Source organism: Pelodiscus sinensis, chromosome 1, assembly GCF_052426305.1.
Source record: "Pelodiscus sinensis isolate ZL-2025 chromosome 1, ASM5242630v1, whole genome shotgun sequence".
Lineage (NCBI taxonomy): Eukaryota > Metazoa > Chordata > Testudines > Trionychidae > Pelodiscus > Pelodiscus sinensis.
Genome location: NC_143052.1, coordinates 351,228,151 through 351,253,218, shown reverse-complemented (window position 1 = coordinate 351,253,218; position 25,068 = coordinate 351,228,151). Strand labels below are relative to the sequence as shown.

The 25,068-nt window shown below is 47.7% G+C and overlaps 2 protein-coding genes across 2 annotated transcripts; both read left to right on the top strand.

Moving 5' to 3' along the window:
• Positions 1–3,393: 3,393 nt before the first annotated feature.
• LOC142827213 (olfactory receptor 52P1-like) lies at positions 3,394–5,856 on the top strand. The gene has a single exon (XM_075921461.2). The coding sequence runs from the start codon at positions 3,431–3,433 to the stop codon at positions 4,367–4,369; it is 939 nt and encodes a 312-aa protein (XP_075777576.2). The 5' UTR covers positions 3,394–3,430; the 3' UTR covers positions 4,370–5,856.
• Positions 5,857–7,572: 1,716 nt separating this feature from the next.
• LOC142826606 (olfactory receptor 52P1-like) lies at positions 7,573–24,211 on the top strand. The gene is made up of 2 exons (XM_075919703.2): positions 7,573–7,649; positions 18,346–24,211. Exon 2 carries the CDS (start codon positions 18,390–18,392, stop codon positions 19,326–19,328), a length of 939 nt encoding a protein of 312 aa, XP_075775818.2. The 5' UTR covers positions 7,573–7,649; positions 18,346–18,389; the 3' UTR covers positions 19,329–24,211.
• The last annotated feature ends 857 nt before the right edge of the window (positions 24,212–25,068 follow it).

The window sequence follows — 25,068 nt, the reverse complement described above, 5'->3', positions numbered from 1 at the left end:
CTGTGAAGGCTAGAACTGGAACAGAGTTTAAAGGGAAGTGAGATCAAGTCATGGATGATGGGTCCATGGAGTGCTATTAGCCAGGGGGTAGGAGTGGTGTCCCTGCCCAAGGTTTGTGGAAGGCTGGAAAGGGATGGCACGAGACAAATGGCTTGGTCACTGTCTTTGGTCCATCCCCTCCAGGGTCCCTAGGGTTGGCTGCTGTTGGCAGACAGGCTACTGGGCTAGATGGACCTTTGGTCTGACCCAGTATGGCCATTGTAAGCTCAGGGCTCAGGGTCGGGGGTCTCAGTGGACCCCCTTGATTCTCTTGCACACCTGCTACTGGGTGGCCAGGCTGGCATCTCTCCTGCCCAAGCCGGCCACTTTCCTGTGCCTAGTGCGGAGGTCGTGGACGAGGTCCACGATGTCCACACTAGCCCAGGCGGGTGCCCGCCTCTTGCGGTCCTGGGCAAGTTCTTGGGAGCCGCCAGCCTGGTCCCAGGAAGAGGGGGAAGGCTGGGGGGCATCGGGTGGGTGGCTCGATCCGTGCCAGGTGCAGGGTCTGCTGGCTGGGTGCTGGCAGGCTTGCACCTGGCACGGGCACCGTAGCCAGCCCGTGCCCCTTTAAGGGGTCCAGGGCCGGGAGCGGGGCAGTAGAGTTTCCCTGGTGTTGGCCAGAGTGGCCACCAGGGAAAGCTGGGGAGGGCTAGCCTCCCACTAGTTCGAATAAAGGGGCTACACACCCCTTAATTCAAACTAGCTAGTTCGAACTAGGCTTAATCCTCGTGCAATGACGTTTACCTAGTTTGAACTAAGCGCTCCATTAGTTCGAATTAAATTCAAACTAGCGGAGCGCTAGTGTAGCGCCTATGAAAGTTAGTTCGAACTAACGTCCGTTAGTTCGAACTAACTTTGTAGTGTAGACATACCCATAGGTAACCTTTTCCCGGTGCTGTTTTCTTATGGGGATAGAGCAGTGAACCTGACCCTGTATATTTGGTGTTTTGAACAGATCTCATAACAAATGAAAGCTTGGTCTTGGAATAGACAACACAATTAATCCTCAACCAGGATAAAGTACTCTCACCTCTCAGATTTAATGTGACCCCATCCATTTCCAGCAGCACTGCCACACATAGCCCACTCCACAGCACACATGCACAGAAAAGGAAGCCATCATCAACTGCGAGGCTGGAAAATCTGCCAGGCTCAGTGTCCCCTGACAATTCGAGCCATTGCTCTCAGCATAACATTTCCGCACTCCCTGGGGAGGCTTTCAGGCTCGAGTTCCCTGGGGCCTGTTTTCTGCTCGTCCCACCGCTCATGAAACCGAGGGAATTGTCTGGCATTGCAGGCCAGCCCGAGATTCTGCAGGGACAGTGAAGGGGAAGTATAAAGGTCACTTTCCTGCACACTGAGTCGCAGACATGTAAGATCCACATGCTGGTTCCCAGGACTTTGCCTTCCTGTTGCAAGACGGAGATTTCTTCTCTCTGCTCAGTGGGATTTTGGTAAGTTGCCTGTTTCTGCATTACAGTGAATACTGAGGGCTCAGGAATAGATCCAGGTGTCAAGGCAAGAACCCTCTTGACAGAAATTCAGCAGAACAAAGACTGGAACTGTTCAGTGCTTTGAGAAAGGTAAAGGGAGACTCTGGAAGTTCTGGGGATAATTGAGGCAAAGGTTTCTTTTTCAGATCAGTTCCTTCTCTCTTGCTGTAGCTCAGTAATTTCCACTTCTGAAGCTGGCTGGTTTTTACCGTGGTTCACTCAAATTTTTTAATTTAGCAGATTTTCTGTCCTGTTAGGAAATGCAGCCAAAGCCTCAGCAATGAGTATCTGTGATACCAGAGGGTTTGCAACAGGAAGGGGTCACACACCACCCGGACTGTGTTGTGTGTCTGGGGGCCAGGGATGACGGGACATGCAGTATCCAGATCACAGTGTCACAGAGGCCTGAGACAATGTGAAATAGGGAATGAACAGCCTGCCTAGAGCACAGACCTAAGAGGTGTGATGTGGCCTGCTAGAGGTCAGGGGATTGTCTCAGACTGGAACGGTTCTGTAAACCTCATTCCAGCAGAGTCCCCTTGATGCTTTTGCCCGTCTAGAACATCCTTCGTCCCATTTGCATGTGTGTGGTAGGGACATGCACAATAGCAAGCACGGAAAAGCATCCCCAGGAAGGCCTGTCCGGGTTTCTAATGGGCTGCGATATGTTAAAGCGTCGTGGCCTTTCGAGGAGAAGTTGCTCATGCTGCCTCTTTTTGGTCTCACAGTTCCTCTCCTGCCGGCTTGTACTGTCCCTCTCTCCTTCCCTGCACAGGTGGAGAGGTTTCTGGGGCTCCCTTCACTCCCAGACAGGCAGTTCAGGCTGATCTGCCCCTTTACCTCAGTAAAGTCAGACACTCAGGCTGTGTCCAGACTCAAGGGTGAGGTCTCAGCTAGATATTAGGAAAAACTATTTCCGTAGGACAATGTTTCCTAATCGGGGTTCCGCAGAACCCTGGGGTTCCATGGACCATCATCGGGGTTCCGTGAGAATCGTGGAATAAATAACACTGGGCAGGGCCTGGAGCATCTGTCACGCCCTTCACCTCCCACCCTGGTGCTTGGCTGACTTCTGCGTAGCTCAGTACAGGAGCAAGCGGCCATTTGGGCTCCGCAAGTGAGAGGCAGGAGGGGGAGGAGAAGAGAAAGAGAGAATGAGGCAGGAGGGGTAGGATATTTGATATTTGAAAAAAAATAGATTAGATAATACAAAAAAAGACATGAAAAATACTCCAATTTCTTTTTCTTACAATGTAAGCTCACACACACATGCACACACACACATATAAAACCGCCCTTTACAAATACATTTTCTTATAAAAATTTAGCAGTAATTGAATTGCGCTCCCCGCTGTCAACTTTTTCTGGCCAAGCAAACATTTTCATAGGTAGGGGTTCCTCGGGATACAAAAAATTATTTTAGGGGTTCTTCCATGGGAAAAAGGTTGGGAAACACTGCCCTAGGAGGATGGTGAAGCACTGAGATGAGTTCCCTACGGATGTGGAGGAATCTCTATTCCTAGAAGTTTTTAAGTCTCGGCTTGACAAAGCCCTGGATGAGATGATTGAGTTGAGATTGGTCCTTTTTGGGCAGGGGGCTGGACTCGATGACTCCTGAGGTGTCTTCCAGCCCTAGGATTCTATGTTTCTATTCTCAGGCCTTAGAGAGAATACTTTTTTTTTTCCTCTTCCTTGTGACACCCTTTCAGCTACTTGAAAACTTCTGTAATGTCCCCTCTCAGTCTTCTCTTTGTGGCTACCGCACAGCTCCTCCCTTTTCTAGATAGGAAACAATAATACATGATTTACTGTACTATTCGTTATAAATCCTTGATTGTTCCTTTCCTTTCACAGGCACTTTGAAAAAGTTTCAGCCTGATCAACTCATTAACCACCTCATGGAAGCTTTCAACATCACCTTCTCTGAGCCTCCAACATTCATCCTGATGGGCATTCCCGGCCTGGAAGCTGCTCACATCTGGATTGCCATCCCTTTCTGTGAGTGCTACACTATCAGCTTGCTGGGAAATTTCATGTTACTCTTTGTGATATTCAAAGAGCAGACCCTGCACAAGCCGATGTACCTGCTGCTCTGCATGCTGATGATTGCAGACATCGGCATCGCTACCTCCGTCGTGCCGAGGGCATTGTTTATATTTTTGTTCAATATGAAAGATATTACTATTGCTGGCTGCCTCACCCAGATGTTCTTCCTTCATGCAGTTTCTCTCATGCAGTCAGCCATCCTTGTGACAATGGCCTTTGATCGCTACATTGCCATATGTTACCCTTTGAACTATGCCACCATCCTCACCAATGCCCGGATAGCTAAGCTGGGGGTTGTGGGTTTGATGAGATCTGTTCTCTTCATTCTGCCCCTGCCTGTGCTGATGAGCTGGCAGCCATTTTGTGGCAACCGCATTATCCCCCACACATACTGCGAGCACATAGCTGTGGCAAAGATATCGTGTGGGGACACCACGGTCAACAGGATGTATGGCTTGGTGATGGCGTTTGTGGTTATTGGGTCAGATCTGATGCTGGTTGTGCTGTCTTACGGTCTGATCCTCAGGGCTGTCCTCAGAATCTCCTCCAGGAAAGCCCACCAGAAAGCCCTCAACACCTGCACCGCCCACATGTGTGTGATGGTGACATCTCTTACTCTCTTCTTCTTCTCTATTCTCACACACCGGTTCGGTCAGGGCATCGCTCCCCATGTTCATATCATCTTGGCCAACCTCTTCTACATCTTCCCCCCCATGATCAACCCCATCATTTATGGAGTCAAAACGAAAGAGCTTCGTGTGAAAGTGGGTAAATACACCTGCCGAAGGTGATTGGCAGGGGCCACTTATACTTTAAATTTGTGGAACGAGAGGAGGGAAGGATATCTCGTTATTAATCAAGGATACTTCATTCCTGTTTGGAAGATCTCAGGACTCTGAAATTTCAAAGTCTGAAAAATTTCCCACCCTCCATGTCTTATCTCTCCATGACACAGCACTGCTCTCTTTATTCCTAATTGTCCTTTCTGTCGCCTGACATTTTTCATTGTCACCTCTTAATTCCTAGTCCCACACACCACATCACTCAGCCTTTCCATGACTTCCAGACCAACAGAGTGACTCGATCACTTGAATGAACCAAGGCTACACTTAAGCGAAAGACAAACAAGGAAACAACATTGCTTCTTTGTCGTATGTACAGTCACTTGATGACTCAAATTTACCTGATTTTGGTATTTTCAATCCATCAAGAAGACTGGAGTATAAACCAAGTATTTCAGTTGGAAAGTAAAAACCCAGGAAAACTGCACTTAGGATAGTTTCCCAGAACATGTTGCTGAAATCTGTGAACCTTTTTGTTAAACTATCACCATAACTGTTGCGGCAAACTGCTGATCACTTCACGCAGTCACTCTCAGCTGGAACTTTCAAAACACACACTAACCATTCACATTGTTGCACATGTCAAAAGAATGTTGCAAGAATTCATGGTGGATATTTGGAAAGAGGTTTCCAAAGATTTGGAGAGAGGTTTCCAAAGATTGCCACCAAATGTCCTGATGATTGAATCACTTGCAGTACTCAGTCCTACTATTGCGCTCAGCCCCGCAAGTCCTAGATTGGCTGAGATCTCAATTTTGCAATTGATTTTTGGAGACATTGGACATTGGACTTGTGGCCACCATCAGAGCAGGTGGCTTGTCCGTGGTATCAGCACAGAGCACCCAGCTCTTGGGCAAGAGGCCCTGGATATGTGAGGAACAAAGTAGGAATTGTTGGGCCCAGAAAAACAAGGCCTGGGCAACATTATGCTAAGAAAAGTTAACAAAGGCTAATTTCATAGGCCCCTGAGTATTCTTGACCAGAACCAGGAATGTGGTTCAAACAGAGGCGCGCCCTCCATGCTGGCTTAGGTTATAAAAGTAAGATAAGTGATAAATTACATATTTGTACCTATGTGGCTTGCTTTTGGAACTGGTCAGTAACTCCCTGTATCTGTTCCCCTTCGCTAATCTTACCTCCCTATTTTTGCCCTTTGTGCCCAACTTCTTTGTCTTCTTGTTCCTGGTACCTGCCTTTTGTGATCGATAAGAAAGTTGCGGATGCATTATGAAGCGCTTCTGGCCACAATGAATGGTTGGCCAAGATATGCATAGATAGTAAAAGTTTTGGAAAGGGGGGTAAGTGGCTTGGATGAAGAGCTTATGATGCGACGGAACTGTCTTTATAAACCTACCTGTTACTAAAATCGGGGCTGGTTCTCTTTGGAGACGGGCCGCTCTCTATTGTCGTGTGCACTCTTCAATAAAGAGCTTGTGATTGGACTTTGCTGGTGTTGCCTGTCTCTGCGGTCAGACAATGAACTGAGCCGTCTGGGCTGGAGTCCCTGACAGAATGTTCCTAAAATTGTCGACATGGTATTTGGCGTTGTTTCCCAGGCCCACAGAGCGGGATTCCTCATTCCCTTGTTGTCTTTGTTTCTTTTTACCAAGGCTGGTCAATAAATTATATTTGCGTTTCACTGAATGTGGTGATCAGAGTCTGGAAAGCCTCTGGTGTGAGGAGGGTACCCCAGAGTAGGGACACCCTCGCTCTGTGCCAAGTGACCACAATAAGATTTGGGGTTCAAACCCCCAGGATTCCTTGGCCCAGCCATACCACCATTACCAGGGCTCTACCAGACAGAAGAATGAAAGGGGAGTCCTTGAACTGAGGAAGGCCCGTAGATTAAGGGAATGAGGGTGGGGACTCAGACCCTTTCCCTAGCCACTTCCAGTGGTGCAATGCAGAAGCCAGGAGAGCTCCCCACAGTAGCAGGACCCATTCCCTCACCCTAGGGACCCGGGACAAACTGATGAGTTGGATCCCAGTGACATGTAGACAGATGTGTAACTTGTGAGAGCAATATGCACATGTGTGATAACAGCTACACAGTAACTCTGGGGAGCACATTTTGTGTGTGAGGGGAATGTAACATCACTGCACAACATGGCTTCCTAGAGACTAGTGTCATAGGAAACCTTTTCCCGGTGCTGTGTTCTCATGGGGATAGAGAAGTGAACCTGACCCTGTATATTTGGCGTTTTGAACAGATCTCATAACAGATGAAAGCTTGGTCTGGAAATGGACAACACAACTAATCCTCACCTAGGATAAAGTCCTCCTTCCACTCAGATTTAAAGTGACCCCATCCATTTCCAGTAGCACTGCCACACACAGCCCTCCAGCTACATCAGGGCTACCCCAGGAGTCACAATGATACTCAGAGCACCTGCCGAGGGCTGCAACTTAAGTGTGCTTGCATGGGCATGCAAATGTATATGCAAATATATGCAAATAGCTCCTTTCATACTGACTGGCATGAGTACAAAGATTAAGGCAAGACTACACAACGCATAGGCCTCATTGAAGTCAGTTCTGCTGATATCAATAAAATGCAAGATTTCCCCAATTTCCACCCATATGACAGCGCTTTTAATGAGCAATGACAGTCTATGAATTGAACTACTACAATGCATATCCACAGAAGACCATTATAGTCACTACTTTTTTGCTTTGGCTCCCATCCCCGGGCTGCATCTAAAGCCCCGCGTAAATCCAAACTACACCGTGGACCTCAAACAAATGGGCCATGGGCCGCATGTGGGGTAGCCCTGATCTACGTGTTTTATTCGTCTTTACGGTGCTGCTTTGGGTATCTGTTGTTTCTTAAGTTTTTCCAGTTACAGACTAACTTGGCTACCCCTCTGAAGCTCACACACAGACAATAAAGCCACAGGTGACCTGCATGGCTGGAAAATCTGTAAGGCTCAATGTCCCCTAACAATTTGGGCCATTGCTCTTAAGAAATCATTTCCTCACTCCCATGGGAGGCTCTCAGACTCAAATTCTCTGTGGCCTGTTTTCTGCTCGTCCCACCACTCATGAAGCCGAGGGAATTATCTGGCATTGCAGGCCAGCTGGAGAGTCTGCAGGGACGGTGCAGGGGAATTATAAAAATCACTGTCCTGCACACTGAGTCGCAGACATGTAAGATCCACACGCTGGTTCCCAGGACTTTGTCTTCCTGTCGCAGGACGGAGATTTCCTCTCTCTGCTCAGTGGGATTTTGGTGAGTTGCCTGTTTCTGCATTACAGTGAATACTGAGAGCTTATGAATGGATCTAGGTATCAAGTCAAGAACCCTTTGGGCAGAAATTCAACAGCAAAATGACTGGGGCTGTTCGGTGCTTTGAGAAAAGCAAAGGGAAACTACCAAAGTATCGGGAAGAGTTTAGGCAAAGCTTTGTTTTTCAGATCAGTTCCTTCTCTCTTTCAGTAGCTCAGGAAATTCCACTTCTGAAGCTGTGCGGTCTTTCCCGTGGCTCACGACACTTTTCCAAGTTAGCAATTTCACTGCCCTGTTAGGAAATGCAGCCAAAGCCTCAGCAGTGAGTATCTGTGTCACCAGAGGGTTTGCAACAGGAAGGGGTCACACACCACCCGGACTGTGCTGTGTGTCTGGGGGCCAGGGATGGCGGGACATGCAGTATCCAGATCACAGTGTCACAGAGGCCTGAGACAATGTGAAATAGGGAATGAACAGCCTGCCTAGAGCACAGACCTAAGAGGTGTGATGTGGCCTGCTAGAGGTCAGGGGATTGTCTGAGACTGGAACGGTTCTGTACACCTCATTCCAGCAGAGTCCCCTTGATGCTTTTGCCCGTCTAGAACATCCCTCGTCCCATTTGCACGTGTGTGGTAGGGACATGCACAATAGCAAGCACGGAAAAGCATCCCCAGGAAGGCCTGTCCGGGTTTCTAATGGGCTGTGATATATTAAAGCGTCGTGGCCTTTCGAGGAGAAGTTGCTCATGCTGCCTCTTTTTGGTCTCACAGTTCCTCTCCTGCCGGCTTGTACTGTCCCTCTCTCCTTCCCTGCACAGGTGGAGAGGTTTCTGGGGCTCCCTTCACTCCCAGACAGGCAGTTCAGGCTGATCTGCCCCTTTACCTCAGTAAAGTCAGACACTCAGGCTGTGTCCAGACTCAAGGGTTTTTTCGAAAAAACTTCACTTGCATCTAGACTACAGCCGCGTTCTTTCGAAATTAAATCGAAAGAACACGGCTTTTCTTTCGATGGCGGTAAACCTCATTTCACGAGGAAGAACGCCTTTTTTCGAAAGTGCTCTTTCGAAAAAAGGCATTCTTGAATGCAAACAGGGCGTTTTCGAAAGAGAGCATCCAGACTGCCTGGGTGCTTTCTTTCGAAAAAGCGGCTTGCTTTTTCGAAAGTACTGGTTGCAGTCTAGACGCTCTTTTTCGAAAGAGGCTTTTTCGAAAGATACTTTCGAAAAAGCCTCTTTTGAAAGAGGCTTCCAGTCTAGACGTAGCCTATGTGTAACCTCGTGAGAGGGGGTATTTCTGTGAGCTGCTGCTGGAGGGACTGGAATGTGGTTCTGTACGTTTGTGAGGGTATCACTGTGTGGCAGGGTTGTAAGTTGTGAGAATGGGGGGACGTACATGAGCAGGCGGGCAGTGCTGGGGTGACAGAACAGGCAGGGGGATGTACATGGGCAGGAGGCAGCACCATAGTTTATAGGGATGAGGGGAGTGTACACACAGATAAGCAGGTAGTGCTGAGGGTTGTGGGGGAAACAGGCGGTTTATATGGATAGATGGGACACCCTATTTGCTATGGCAGCAGGGAGCAGGATATACACAAACAGGTGTGCAGGGCTGATGACATTGTGTTTTTCTTTGTGACTCCATGTGCATTTGGGCAGACCTCAGGGCCAGGAGGTCCTGGAAAGGCACAGATCTGTAGCCCAGCTGTCACGGCCTTTACTATTCTTGTTGTTTTGTGCTATTAACATAACTTCAGTGGCTATTTACCATGGGGAAATGCCTGGTCTTTGCTCCTCAGAGGCTGCAACCTGCCATCACAGTCTGACCCCCGTCCGTACTCTCCTTCCCCATCCCAGCCCAACTTAGCTTTGAAATTCTTAATGATGGACAGCCGTCCAAGACACTTGGCATATTGTATGAATGGGAAAGTACTCGTACTGTTTAAAAACGTGTATCTTATTTTTGGCTAGAATTTTTTTAAATTCCATTTCTAGCCATTGATTCTTGTCGGACCTATGTACGCAAGGCCGCAGAGCCTTTTATTAAATATTCTTCTGCTCTACTCTGCACTGATTGGGCCTCATTTGGAGTATTGTGTGTACTTCTGGGCACCACATTTGAAGAAGGAAGTGGATATATTGGAGAAGCCCCAGAGAAGAGCAACAAAAATGATTAAAGATCTAGAAAACACAAGCTATGAGGCAAGGCTGAAGGAACTGGGCTTGTTTAGTTTGGAAAAGAGAAGACTGAGGGGGGACATGATAACGTTTGTCAAGTATCTAAAAGGGGTCACAAGAAGAAGGGAGAAAAATTGTTCTTCTTGGCCTCTGTGGATAGGATGCGAAGCAATGGACTTAAATTGCAGCAAGGGAGGTTTGGGTTGGACATGAGGAAAACTTCCTAACTGTCAGGGTACGTCTAGACTACAGGGTTTTGTCGACGGAAGTTTTGTCGACAGATACTGTCGACAAAACTTCTGTTGACATAGAGCATCTAGACACATTCAGTTCTGTCGACAAAGCAAGCTGCTTTGTCGACAAAACCCTGTAGTCTAGATGTAACCCTACAGGCAATAACACCTTCTGTCAACAGAACTCTGTCGACAGAAGGTGTTATGCCTCGTAAAATGAGGTTTACCAGCGTCGACAAAACTGCTGAGTTCTGTTGACATTATGTCGACAGAACTCAGCAGTAGTGTAGACGCAGGTATAGTTTTGTCGACAAAAGTTCACTTTTGTCGACAAAACTCAGTAGTCTAGACACACCCTCAGGGTGGTTTATCCTTGGAATAAATTGCCTAGGGAGGTTGTGGAATCTACGGGTGTGTCTAGACTACCTAATTTTGTCGACAAAAGTGGACTTTTGTCGACAAAACTATACCAGCGTCTACACTACCGCTGAGTTCTGTCGACATAACGTCGACAGAACTCAGCAGTTTTGTCGACGCTGGTATACCTCATTTTACGAGGCATAACACCTTCTGTCGACGTTATGTCGACAGAACTCAGCAGACCTATGTCGACAGAAGGTGTTATTGCCTGTAACGTTGCGTCCAGACTACGGAGTTCTGTCGACAAAGCAGCTTGCTTTGTCGACAGAACTCAATGTGTCTGGACGCTCTTTGTCGATGGAAGTTTTGTCGACAGTATCTGTCGACAAAACTTCCGTCGACAAAACGCGGTAGTCTAGACGTACCCCCTATCACTGGAGATATGTAAGGACGGGTTAGATAGATGACTATCAGGGATGATCTACATGGTGCTTGGTCCTGCCGTGGGGGTAGGGGACTGCACTTGATGATCTCTCAATGTCCCTTCCATTTCTCATATTCATAGAATCATAAAATCATAGAATACTAGGACTGGAAGGGACCTCGAGAGGTCATCGAGTCCAGTCCCCTGCCCTCATGGCAGGACCCAGTACTGTCTAGACCATCCCTGATAGACATTTATCTAACCTACTCTTAAATATCTCCAGAGATGGAGATTCCACAACCTCCCTGGGCAATTTATTCCAGTGTTTAAACATCCTGACAGTTAGGAACTATTTCCTAATGTCCAACCTAAACATCCCTTGCTGCAGTTTAAGCCCATTGCTTCTTGTTCTATCTTCAAAGACAAGGAAGAACAAGTTTTCTCCCTCCTCCTTGTGACACTCTTTTAGATACCTGAAAGCTTCTATCATGTTCCCCCTCAGTCTTCTGTTTTCCAAACTAAACAAGCCCAGTTCTTTCAGTCTTCCTTCATAGGTCATGTTCTCTAGACTTTTAACCATTCTTGTTTCTCTTCTCTGAACCGTCTCCAATTTCTCTACATCTTTCTTGAAATGTGGCACCTAGAACTGCACACAATACTCCAACGGAGGCCTAATCAGCAGAGAGTAGAATGGAAGAATAACTTCTCGTGTCTTGCTCACAACACACCTGTTAATGCACCCATAAATCATATTTGCGTTTTTTGCAACAGCGTCACACTGTTCACTCATATTTAGCTTGTGGTCCACTATAACCCCTAGATCCCTTTCTGCTGTACTCCCTAGACAGTCACTTCCCATTCTCTATGTGTGAAACTGATTGTTCCTTCCTAAGTGGAGCACTTTGCATTTGACCTTATTAAACTTCTTCCTCTTTACCTCAGACCATTTCTGCAATTTGTCCAGATCATTTTGAATTATGACCCTGTCCTCCAAAGCTGTTGCAACTCCTCACAGCTTGATATCATCTGCAAATCATATTCTATTATTTGTTCCCCAGGAAGGTGACTTACAGACGTTTATCAAGTCATCCCTTAAACTATCTTTGTTCAGCTGAATAGATGGAGCTCTTGGATTGGTCAGTATGAGGCAGATTTTCTAAACTGTTACTAATTATTGTGAATGGTCTCTGAACCCTTTCCCACATACAATTATCCAGTTCTAATCATGGACACCAGAACGGGTCCCAGGGTTCCAGCAGCTGTCCCGCAAGTGAAAAATATGGAGGTAAAATACTTCTCTACCTTTCCTTCAGAATCCCACATTGTCATGCCAAGATCACATTTTGCATTTTGGCCACAGGGTCTCACGGGAAACTTGTGTTTAGTGGAGGATCCTTTTATAACCCCAAACCTTGTTTAGAGATGCGAATAGGAAACCTCTCCTACATTCTTTGTTCCTAGGGGTAGATATCTTCATGGCTATAGTAGAAGGCATACGGATCGCTTAAAGCCTACTTTGCCAACAAATACAAATTGCTCTGAATGCGTGATCTGTCTACTTTATTATTGACAACCCCACATGTCTGCATCTACTGCAAGTTTAACTCACAAGAATGGGAAAAAGTTGAATTACTAAAATATTTCTAATTTTGCACTTGTCAGTTAATGCCTGTAAGTTATGTGTCAGTGAAAACTGAGTGCATGGAAAGTGTCTCACCCAAAGAAATAAGGGAAGTAAAAAAGGTGAAGGACTTAGCCATAAATAGCAAGATCCTTGTACCCTTCATGCCCATTCTGTTGGTATGGTCATAACCCCACATGCTAGGAGACATTTATATGGGGGGACACTTGGCTTGTTTCAGCATTGAAATTGTGTCATGCATCTGACCTGTGGTCTGTTTAGTCGGGTGTCCTCTCTCTGACAGTGGCAGCCCCTGGTGCTGCAGTTGACTGTGTAGGAAACCCAGCAGTAGGTGAGGGAGGAGGTGACTTGACCTTCATGAGTCCAGTTCATCTGATGAAGTAAGTTTTGCCTATGGAAGTTCATGAGTCTCTCTCTCTATTTTTTGTTAATTTCTAAGGTGCCATAGGAGAAGTCATTATTTTTAAAGTTGTAGACTAACATAGCTAGCCCGCCACAACTTCATGAGTCTGTCACCCTTCACAAATAGCTGGCAGACATTTGTGTGTGCCCTTAAAAGCATAGGTGGCTAGGCTTTCTGAAATATTAATTTAGTTATAATAATGGTACACTCTTGGAACACCCTTGGTACTTGAAATCTGCTATCATGTCATACAATCATTGAATCATAGAACACTAGACCTTGAATGGACTGCGAGAGGTCATCAAGTCCAGGGCCCTGTCCTCATGGCACAGGACCAAGCACCATCTAGATCATCCCTGAGAGATGTCTATCCAAACTGCTCTTAACTATCTGAACTGATTGAGAAGCCACAGCCTCCCTAGGCAACGTATTCCAGTGTGTTACCATCCGGACAGGTAGGAACTTTTTCCTAATCATAGAATCATAGAATACTAGGACTGGAAGGGACCTCAAGAGGTGATCGAGTCCAGCCCCCCGCCCTCAAGGCAGGACCAAGCTCCTAACCTAAATGTCTAACCTAAACCTCCCTTGCTGCAGTTTAAGCCCATTGCTTCTTGTCCTATCAAACAAGCAAGAAAACAAAACAAAACAAAATATTTTTTCTCATTCTTCCTTGTAACACCTTTTTATGTACTTGAAAATTGTTATTGTGACCCCTCTCAGTCTTATCATTTCTTGAAATGTGGGGCTGAAAAGTGGACTGAATACGCCAGCTGAGCACTAGCCAGCAAGGAGCAGAGAGAAAGAATGATTTCTCATGTCTTGCTTCCAACATTCCTGCTAATACAACCCAGAATAACTTCTGCTTTCGGGAAGCAACATTAGTCTGTTAACTTGTCATCCTCTATCTCTCCCAGGTCCCTTTCTGCAGTGGCCCTCCTAGTCAGTCATTTCCCATTTTGTACCCTAGTTTCCACCCCCAGCACCCTACCCTGCCTCCTGCACATCCCATAAACCCACCCTGCCTCCTGCACATCCCATAAACCCCAATCTCTTGCCCTCATACACTGACTCCTGCACTCCCACATCCTGCACCTCCAGAAGCCCCATTGCTTAATGCCTGAAAGTACAATGCTTCATTTATACTATTAATCATAGAACATTAGAACTGGAAGGGACCATGAGAGGTCATTGAGTCCAGTCCCCTGCCCTCATAGGAGGGCCAAGTACCATCCCTGACAGATTTTGCCCCAGATTCCTAAATGGACCCTTCAAGGAATGAACTCACAACCCTGGGTTTAGCAGAGCAATGCTCAAACCACTGAGCTATCCCTCCCCACATCAATACTATTATGTTGTATATTTTTAATCATCAGTAATATTATGTTGTATATTTTCAGTAATGCAAATGGGCATTTTTATACGGCTCTTTGTTGAACACTTGTTCTGAATTTTGATGTAGTTTGGATCTTTGGTTTGAAAAGGTGGCTGACCCCTGATCGAGACCATCCCTGACAGGTGTTTATCAAACCTTCTCTTAAATATCTCTAGAGATGCAGATTCCACAACCTCCATAGAAAATGTATTCTAGTGTTTAACCACCCTAACAGTTAGGATGTTTTTCTTTATGTCCAACCTGAACCTCCCTTGCTGCAATATAAACCCACAGTTTCTTGACCTATCCTCTCTGTTAAAGGAAAAGGTCTAGGTAGTGATCATCAAATTGTGGAAGTAAATGAGTGGTTGCGTAGGTGGTGTTGGAAAGAGGGCCTTGGTTTCTTCAACCACCGGACTCTGTTCTGGGCACAAGGATATCTAGGAAGAGATGGGATCCACCTAAGCAAGAGAGGAAAGAGCATCTTTGTGGGCAGGTTTTCAAACATAGTGAGGAGGGCTTTAAACTACGTTTGTTGGGGACCAGTGACCTAAAGTAAGATGGGAAGTGGGATACCAGGAAGAAACACGAAGCGGAAGGAGTAACAAAGGAGGACCCCTGATTCGGATGGAGAAGGTTGGGCAATAAACTAGTTATCTAAGGTGTTTGTACATGAATGCAAGGAGCCTGGGAAACAAACAGAAGGAATTAGAAGCCCTGGCCCAGTTAAAGAATTATGATTTGATTGGAATAATGGAGACTTGGTGGGATGACTTGCATGACTGGAGCACTGTCATGGAAGGGTATAAACTGTTCAGGAAGAATAGGTCGGGGAGAAAAGGAGGAGGAGTTGCATTGTATGTAAGAGAGCAGTATGATTGCTCAGAGCTCTAGTACATAGAGGAAGAAAAGTCTGTTGAGAGTCTGCATTAAGTTTAGAGGCAGGAGCAACAGGGGTGATGTTGTGGTTGGTGTCTGCTACAGACGACCAGATCAAGTGAATGAGGTAAACGAGGCTTTCTTCAGACAAATAAGAGAAGCTTCCAGATGGCAGGCCCTGGTTCTCATGGGGGACTTTAACCACCCTGACATCTGTTGGGAGACCAACACAGCAGCATACGCACAGACAATCCAGGAAGTTTTTGGAGAATGTTGGGGATAACTTCCACTGCTGAAGAAACCAACCAGGCCATGCGTAGCTGGACCTGCTGCTCACAAACAGGGAGGAACTAGTTGGGGGAGTAGAGGTGGGTAACAACCTGGGAAGCAGTGATCATGAAATGGTCAAGTTCAGGATCCTGACCAAAGGAAGAAAGGAGAGCAGCAAAATACACACCCTGGACTTCAGAAAAGCAGACTTTGACTCCCTCAGGGAACTGATGGGCAGGATTCCGTGGGATGCTAACATGAAGGGGAAACGAGTCCAGGAGAGCTGGCAGTATTTTAAAGAATCCTTATTGAAGGCACAGAAAGAAACCATCCCAATGCGCAGTAAGAAAACCAAATACAGAAGACGTCCAGATTGGCTTAACAGTGAAATCCTTGGCGAGCTTAAACACAAAAATGAAGCTTATAATAAGTGGAAACCTAGACAGATGCCAAGGGAGGAGTATAAATATATTGCTCGAGCATGCAAGGGTGTAATCAGGAAGCTGAAAGCACAACTGGAAATGCAGCTAACAGGGCATGTGAAAGGTAACAAGAAAGGTTTCTACAGCCATGTGTGGCAGGGTCAGGCCAGAGGGCTGCTGCAGAGGAGGGAAAAGGCAGAAAGGGTAAAAGACCTGTCTACAGAAGCAAAGGGCTGCAGGACAATTAGCAGCAGCTGGGAGGAATCTGGCTCAGGCAGATTGGGGCCAGCTGCCTCCCCTGATGGAGGGCTGAAGGCCTTTAAAAGCCTCAACAGTTGGCAGCTGGGGGAGAGAGTGAGAGGATGGGAGTAGAGGTGAAGGAGGGACAGAGAGCAATATGTATGAGAGCCAGTCATACCAGCATGAGAGCAGAAACAGCCAGCCAGGGAGGGAGTTCCAGGAGGAGAGGCTGGGCTCCCTATCACAGAGACCCACTGCGACCCCCAATCCCTGGGGTTGGGAGCAAGAGGCTGGCCCGGGGAAAGAGGGGCCCTCGCTATACATGTTAGCGATAGGAGGGTGATCAGAGAGGGTGTGGGGCCCGTACTTGATGAGGGAGGTAACCTAGTGACAGATGATGTGGGAAAAGCTGAAGTACTCAATGCTTTCTTTTCCTGTCTTTACAGGCTAGGTCAGCTCCCAGACTACTGCACTAGGCAACACAGTATGGCTGTGTCTAGACTGGCCAGTTTTTCAGGAAAATCAGCCGCTTTTCTGGAAAAACTTGCCAGCTGTCTACACTGGCCGCTTGAATTTCCGCAAAAGCACTGACTTCCTACTGTAAGAAATCAGTGCTTCTTGCGGAAATACTGTGCTGCTCCCGTTCAGGCAAAAGTCCCTTGGCCGGTGTAGACAGCTGAGATTTGTTTTCCGCAAAAAATCCCCAATTGCGAAAATGGCAATTGGGGCTTTTTGCGGAAAAGCACGTCTAGATTGGCAGGATGCTTTTCCACAAAAAGTGCTTTTGCGGAAAAGCATCTGTACCAATCTAGATGCACTTTTCCAAAAATGCTTTTAACGGAAAACTTTTCCATTAAAAGCATTTCCGGAAAATCATGTCAGTCTAGATGTAGCCTATGGGAAGGAGGTGGGCAGCCCTCAGTGGAGAAAGAACACGTTAGGAACTATTTAGAAAAGCTAGACATACGCAAATCCATAGGTCCAGTTTTAATGCATCCAAGGGTACTGAGGGAGTTGGCAAATGTCATTGCAGAGCCTTTGGCCATTCTCTTTGAAGACTTGTGGAGACTGGGAGAGGTATGAGATGATTGGAAAAAGGACAAAGTAATACCCATCTTTTAAAAAAAGGGAAGAAGGACATTTCAGGGAACTATAGACCAGTCAGCCTTACCACAGTCCCTGGAAAAATCATGGAGGGGACCCTCAAGGAATCCATTTTGAAGCACTTGGAAGAGGGAAAAGTGATCAGGAAAAGTTAAAATAGATTCACTAACAGCAATTCCTGCCTGAGCAATTTGATTAGCTTCTATGATGAGACTGGCTCTGTGGATATGGGGAAGTCGGTGTTTCCCGTAGGGCCTGGAGTATCTGTCATGCCCTTCACCTCCTACCCAGGCGCTCGGCTGACTTCTGTGCTGCTCAGCTGTGGGGGCCTGGAGCCTCTATCATGGCCTTCGCCTGGCACTTGGCTGACTTCTGCGCAGCTCAGCTGGGCCGACGTGCGGGAGCAAGCGGCCATTTGGGCTCCACAAGTGAGAGGCAGGAGGGGGAGGAGAAGAGAAAGAGAGAGTGAGGCAGAAGGGGGAGGATATGTGATATTTGAAAAAAAAGATTAAATAATACAAAAAAAGACAGGTAAAATACTCCAATTCTTTTTCTTACAATGTAAGCTCACACACACAAAGACACACACACACATATTAAAACAACAGCCCTTTACAAATACATTTTCTTGAAAAAATGTAGCAGTAATTGAATTGCGCTCCCTGCTGTCAGCTTTTTCTGGCCAAGCAAACGTTTTCATAGGTAGGTGTTCCTTGGATATGAAAAATTATTTTAGGGGTTCTTCCATGGGAAAAAGGTTGGGAAGCACTGCCCTAGGAGGATGGTGAAGCACTGGGATGAGTTCCCTATGGATGTGGAGGAATCTCTATTACTAGAGGTTTTTAAGTCTCGGCTTCACAAAGCCCTGGCTGAGATGATTGAGTTGGGATTGGTCCTCCTTTGGGTAGGGGGCTGGACTCGATGACTCCTGAGGTGTCTTCCAGCCCTAGGATTCTATGTTTCTATTCTCAGGCCTTAGAGAGAATACATTTTTTCCCTCTTCCTTGTGACACCCTTTTAGCTACTTGAAAACTTCTGTGATGTCCCCTCTCAGTCTTCTCTTTGTGGCTACCGCACAGCTCATCCCTTTTCTAGATAGGAAACAATAATACATGATTTACTGTACTATTTGTTATAAAGTGTGTAATCCTTGATTGTTCCTTTCCTTTCACAGGCACTTTGAAAAAGTTTCAGCCTGATCAACTCATTAACCACCTCATGGAAGCTTTCAACGTCACCTTCTCTGAGCCTCCAACATTCATCCTAATGGGCCTCCCCGGCTTGGAAGCCGCTCACATCTGGATCGCCATCCCTTTCTGTGCGTGCTACACTATCAGCTTGTTGGGAAATTTCATGTTACTCTTTGTGATATTCAAAGAGCAGACCCTGCACAAGCCGATGTTCCTGCTGCTCTGCATGCTGATGCTCGCAGACATCGGCATCGCTACCTCCGTCGTGCCGAGGGCATTGTTTATATTTTTGTTCAATATGAAAGACATTACTATTGCTGGCTGCCTCACCCAGATGTTCTTCCTTCATTCAGTTTCTCTGATGCAGTCAGCCATCCTTGTGACAATGGCCTTTGATCGCTACATTGCCATATGTTACCCTCTGAACTATGCCACCATCCTCAGTAACACCCGGATAGCTAAGCTGGGGGTTGTTGGTTCTATGAGATCTGTTCTCTTCGTTCTGCCCCTGCCTGTGCTGATGAGCCGGCAGCCATTCTGTGCCAACCGCATTATCCCCCACACGTACTGCGAGCACATAGCTGTGGCAAAGATATCGTGTGGGGATACCACAGTCAACAGGATGTACGGCTTGGTGACAGCGTTTGTGCTTATTGGGTCAGATCTGCTGCTGGTTGTGCTGTCCTACGGTCTGATCTTCAGGGCCGTCCTCAGAATCTCCTCCAGGAAAGCCCACCAGAAAGCCCTCAACACCTGCAGCGCCCACATCTGTGTGATGGTGACGTCGTTTACTCTCTTCTTCTTCTCCATTCTCACACAACGATTTGGTCAGGGTGTCGCTCCCCATGTTCATGTCATCTTGGCCAACCTCTTCTACCTCTTCCCCCCCATGCTCAACCCCATCATTTATGGAGTCAAAACGAAAGAGCTTCGTGAGAAAGTGGGCAAATACACCTGCAAAAGGTGATTGGCAGGGAGTATCTATATTTTAAATGTGTGCGACAAGAGGGGGGAAACAAGGGTGCTCCATCCCTGTTTGGCAGAAGTGAGAACAGTGCAATTTCACAGTCTGTGAAATTTCCCATACTTAATACTTTATCTCTCCATCACACATCACTACTCTTTCTATTCCTAGCTCCCCTCTACCTTTCCATCACCCAACATTTTTCATTGTCACCTCTCAATTCCTAGGCCCACACACCTGATCATTCAGTCTTTCCATGACTTCCATACCCACAGAGTGACTCGATCACCTGAATGAACTGAGGCTACACTTTTATTAAGACAAAGAAGGAAACAACATTGCCTCTTGATCATATCCAGTGACTCAAATTTACCAATTTTGGTATTTTCAATCCATCAGGAAGACTGGAGCATAAACCAAATATTTCAGTTGGAAAGTAGCAATCCAGAAAAGCTGCATTTAGGATAGTTTCCCAGAGCATGTTGATGAAATTTGTGAAACTGTGTTAAACTATGACCATAACTATTGGGGCAAACTGCTGATCACTTCACACAGTCACTTTCAGCTGGAATTTTCAAAACACACACTAACCGTTCACATTATTGCACATGTCAAAGGAAAGTTTCAAGAATTCATGGTGGATTTTTTTTTTTGAAAGAGGTGAAACGGAAATTAGGACATTTGGTAGCAATGACTGAATCGCTTGCAGTACTCCGTCCTACTACTGCGCTCAGCCCTGAATGACCTAGATTGGTTGAGATCTCATTTTTGCCATTGATTTTCAGAGATGTTGGACAGTTAGGCTGTGTCTAGGCTGGCCAATTTTTCCAGAAAATCAGCCGCTTTTCTGGAAAATCTTGCCAGCTGTCTATACTGGCCGCTTGAATTTCCACAAAAGCACTGACTTCCTACTGTAAGAAATCAGTGCTTCTTGCAGAAATACTATGCTGCTCCCGTTCAGGCAAAAATCTCTTTTGCGCAAAATGTGAAAATGGCGATCGGGGCTTTTTTGCGGAAAAGCGTGTCTAGATTGGCACTGACGCTTTTCCACAAAAAGTGCTTTTGCGGAAAAGTGTCTGTGCCGATCTAGACGCTCTGTTCCGAAAATGCTTTTAACGGAAAACTTTTCCGTTCAAAGCATTTCCGTAAAATCATGCCAATCTAGACGCAGCCTTTGAGGAGCAGTGGAGAGTTCTATCTCCTGTTGACTGGGCCCATACTCAGGACCATGAAGTAGAGGAGTTTGGGGTTGCAGTTCTTGAACACATGGATGCTGCTGAGGATATAGACTTTAGCGAACTTGGCTTGTTTAGCGAACTTGGCTGCAAATTAAAGTTTGTTTTCTCAGCTGAGCCTAAGAGCCTGAGCGCTTGTGGCCACCATCAGAATGGGTGGCTTCTCAGCTGAATCAACACTCAGCAGCCAGGATCTGGGCAGGAGGCCCTGGACATGTGAGGAACAAAGCAGAAATGTTCCTGAAATCCCAGACATGGAGCTTGATGTCTCCCAGGTGCGCAGAATGGGAGTCCTGGTTTCCTTGAGCAATTCTCTTGTTTTTGTTTCTTTTTACCAAGGTTGGTCAATAAATTGTATTTGAGTTTCACTGAATGTGGTGATCAGGAAAGGCTCCGCTGTGATAAGGATACCCAGAGTAGGGACACCCTAGCTCTGTGCTAAGTTACCACAATGAGAGTGGGGGTTCAAACCCCCAGGAATTCTTGGCCCAGCCATGCTACCATTACAAGGGCTCTGCCAGACAGAAGAACGGAGGGGCAGTCCTTGAACTGAGGAAGGCCCATTTGTTCAGAGCATGACGGTGGGGACTCAGACCCTTTCACTAGCTACTTCCTCCAGAGTACTGCAGGAGCCAGGAGAGCTCCCCACAATAGCAGGGCCATTCCCTCACACTACGGAGCGGGGACAAACTGGATGGGGGGATGGGTTGGATCCCAGTGATATGCAGAGAGACGTGTAACATGTGAGAGTGACACGCCTGTGATAGCAGCTGTGCTGCAGAACTTTGGGGAGCACATTTTGTGTGTGAGGTGATTGTAACATCACTGGATGACATGGCTTCCCAGAGACTCGTGTCATAAGACACCTTTTCCCGGTGCTGTTTTCTTATGGCGATAGAGCCATGAGCCTGACCTTGTATATTTGGCCTCTTGAACATATCTCATAACAAATGAGAGCGTGGTCACGGGATTGACTCCACAACTCATCAACACCCAGGATGACTTACTCCTTCCACTGAGATTGAACATGTAGCCATAATAAAGTCACCTTCAGGGGTCGTTATCCAGAGCAAAAATGCCAGTGAATTTTACAACCCTTCAGCATTAAAGCAACGAATGGAGAAGGGTTTTTTTGGTTTTCTCATTGTGCCCCCAAGGAAGACTCTGGCAGTGGATAACTGCTGTTTCAAAACTGCCGCTGTGCAAAGACAGAGACCTAGCTGTGTTACTTCCCAAAGCCACTGAACTTGAACTTGAAGCTGCATTTCTAATTGAGGTCAGAGAAGCCAAACGCTCGGCAAGTCAATTAGGAGGAAAATGAGGGAGACGAACCAAATCGTGAGGGAAGGGAGGGCCCGCAGCAGGGGCAACCTGAGGGGGAAGCTTTCAGCTCTCGGCTGAATGCTCACCTAGAGCGATCCGCTCCATTTGCTGTTTACACTGACCCAGCAGCGGACAGCCCTTGGACTGAGCTGGCCCCGGGACGCTGGGCCTCACCACAGGGAGAGGCAGTTGATGCCCAAGAGGAAAGAAGAGCAGCCTCAGTACACCCCAGAAGGTGCCTTAGGGGGAGCAGACCTTCACGCTGCCCTGCCTCAGACCCTTTCAGGCGATCGTAGGGAGGTGGTTGGAAGTGGCCCGGAAGGGGAAATAGGCAGTGGGTAGAAAAGGCCAATGGAGGCCAAACCTCCCCTGTGGTGCAGGCAACCAATCTGATGTCTGTGAGAGTGTGGGGATTTGAGTTATGGTGGCCTTCCCTGCTCTCTGACCCAAAGACCCCTCTCCTTTCCCCCCATGGCGCTGCCCATGCTCTTCCTCTGGCTGTCCCTGTACCACCCCTCACAAAGGACCCTTCCACTTCTCACAGAGCGCCTCCTCTTCTCGCCTGAGAGGCCCCACAACCTGCCTCATGAGTCTGTCCCTTCCACCAACCCCTGTGGCCACCTGCCTGCTACTCGCTGCCTCTCTCCTCTCCTCCACTTCCCTTCCAACGTAGCCCCCACCAGCCTCTGGCTGAGTCCACCCTCTCTTCAATCCCCTTTTCCCCCCATGCCTCCCTGTCCCCACTCACGGAGGCCCTCTTCTCCTCTGCTGACCCCCCTCCATGGCTCTCCAACCTGTCTTTGGCTTCTCCATCCCTAACACTATTTCCCCTGAGGCCTCCGCCACTGGCCATATCTAAAAGAGGGCCCCACTGTGTTCCAGCCCCCTTAGCTGAGCTGCTCCAGCACCATCTGGCTCAACAGGGGGAGGTGTCCCGCACCCGGTCCTGGTGTAAGACCCAGATATGCCCCAAAGAGCAGAGGCCTGGAAATTCCATAGGCAATGAAGTCCTAGAAAGAAGCAAAGTGAATTAGGGCCACTAGAATAAGAAAAGTGGTGTGTAGGCCTTTCTCATTTACATCATAGAATCATAGAATCCTATGGCTGGAAGAGACCTCAGGAGGACATTGAGTCCAGCTCCCCTGCCCAAAGCACTCCGTTATTTCTCGTGGGACGAGGTTTACCAGGGTGGTTGAGAAAGGGCTTTAATGTCGACCGCGGAGCGTCCAGACTAGCGTGCTGAGCCGACAAACAGCTGATCAGCTGTTTGTCAACTCAGCACAGCAGCCATTTAAATTTAAATGAAGCGGCAATTATTTAAATCGGCGCTTCATTTCCCTATGCCTACAACACTAATTTACATGGCTCCGTCGATGGAGCCATGTAGTTTAGACACACCCATACTGTCAAGCCCAGTGTAAATAGTTGTTACCCGGAGGGGCAACCAGTGTGCACATTCCCCCTTTCATTGCTAAAGGGGGCTTAGCCAAGGAATTCATTGTGGGTTTTGAGCTCATTTGGGGAGGGGTATCCCAGGAAGCTAAGCACAGAACTGCACTCTCCTTGGACCTGAAGAAGTTCAGTGTATGCTTCTGGGGGGGGGGGGGGAGGGATCTCAGCTCAGTGTCTCGGCTGGGGGACACCAGGGAGCTGGCCCAGCAGGACCGGGCAGTGAGAAGCCCCGGAGAGCAGGAAGGCGAGTGGCAGTGATTGTATTAGCTCTCTAGGATGCACCCCCAAGAGGTCTCCTGTGACCTCACCCCATCACACCTTGGGCTGACAGCAAAGGCTATGTGGGTACGTCTACACTACAACGTTAATTCGAACTAACTTAGTTCGAATTAGTTAATTCGAACTAAGCTAATTCGAACTAACGGATCCAGACTAAAAAACTAGTTCGAATTAGCGTTTTGTTAATTCGAACTAGCATGTCCACATTAAGTGGACCCTGAACCAGGCTTAAGGATGGCCGGAAGCAGTGCCGGCAGGGCATCAGAGGAGGACTTAGAGCGTGGAGATGCTGTGTCAGGCTAGCTGAGGGCTGTGCTTAAAGGGTCCCGACCCCCACCCAGGACAGACAGTTCTCAGGGGTGCCCTGCTTGCAAAGCAGTCCTGGCTTGGATTGCCCGGAGTACCCACACTGGGCACATCACAGCACTCGGCCATCAGACCGGCTGCACTTGCCGCAGGCTGCCATCTGGGGAGAGGGGACAATTGGGGGGCTGCAGGAGAACTTCTATCCCAAAAGCCCGCAGAGCCATCCCAGTCCTCCCCATCGGGGGCTCGTGCCCCATTCCTCCCTCACCTCCTTCCACTTACCCTTCCCTAGCCCCCCTTCTTATTGATGTACAAAATAAAGATAACATTTCTTCCAACATTGACTCTGTCTTTATTGAACAAAACTGGGGGAGACTGGGAAAAGGAGGTGGGAGAGGGGAAGAGAGAGGCTGGGAGAGGGGAAGGCAACTAAAATGATCAGGGGTTGGGAACAGGTCCCATATGAAGAGAGGCTAAAGAGACTGGGACTTTTCAGCTTAGAAAAGAGGAGACAGAGGGGGGACAGGATAGAGGTCTCTAAAAGCAGGACTTGGGTGGAGAGGGTGCATACAGAAAAGTTCTTCATTAGTTCCCATAAAGAAGGACTAGAGGACGCCAAAGGAAAGGAATGGGTAGCAGGCTTCAAACTAGTAACAGAAAGTTGTTCTTCACAAAGCAAAGAGTCAATCTGTGGAACTCCTTGCTGCAGGAGGCTGTGAAGGCTAGAACTAGAACAGAGTTTAAAGAGAAGTGAGATCAAGTTATGGAGGTTGGGTCCATGGAGTGGTATTAGCCAGGGGGTAGGAGTGGTGTCCCTGCCCAAGGTTTGTGGAAGGCTGGAGAGGGATGGCACGAGACAAATGGCTTGGTCACTGTCTTCGGTCCATCCCCTCCAGGGTCCCTAGGGTTGGCCGCTGTCGGCAGACAGGCTACTGGGCTAGATGGACCTTTGGTCTGACCCAGTATGGCCATTGTAAGCTCAGGGCTCAGGGTTGGGGGTCTCAGTGGACCACCTGGATTTTCATGCACACCTGCTCCTGGGTGGCCAGGCTGGCAGCTCTCCTGCCCTAGCCGGCCACTTTCCTGTGCCTAGTGCAGAGGTCGTGGACGAGGTCCACGATGTCTGCACTAGCCCAGGCGGGTGCCCG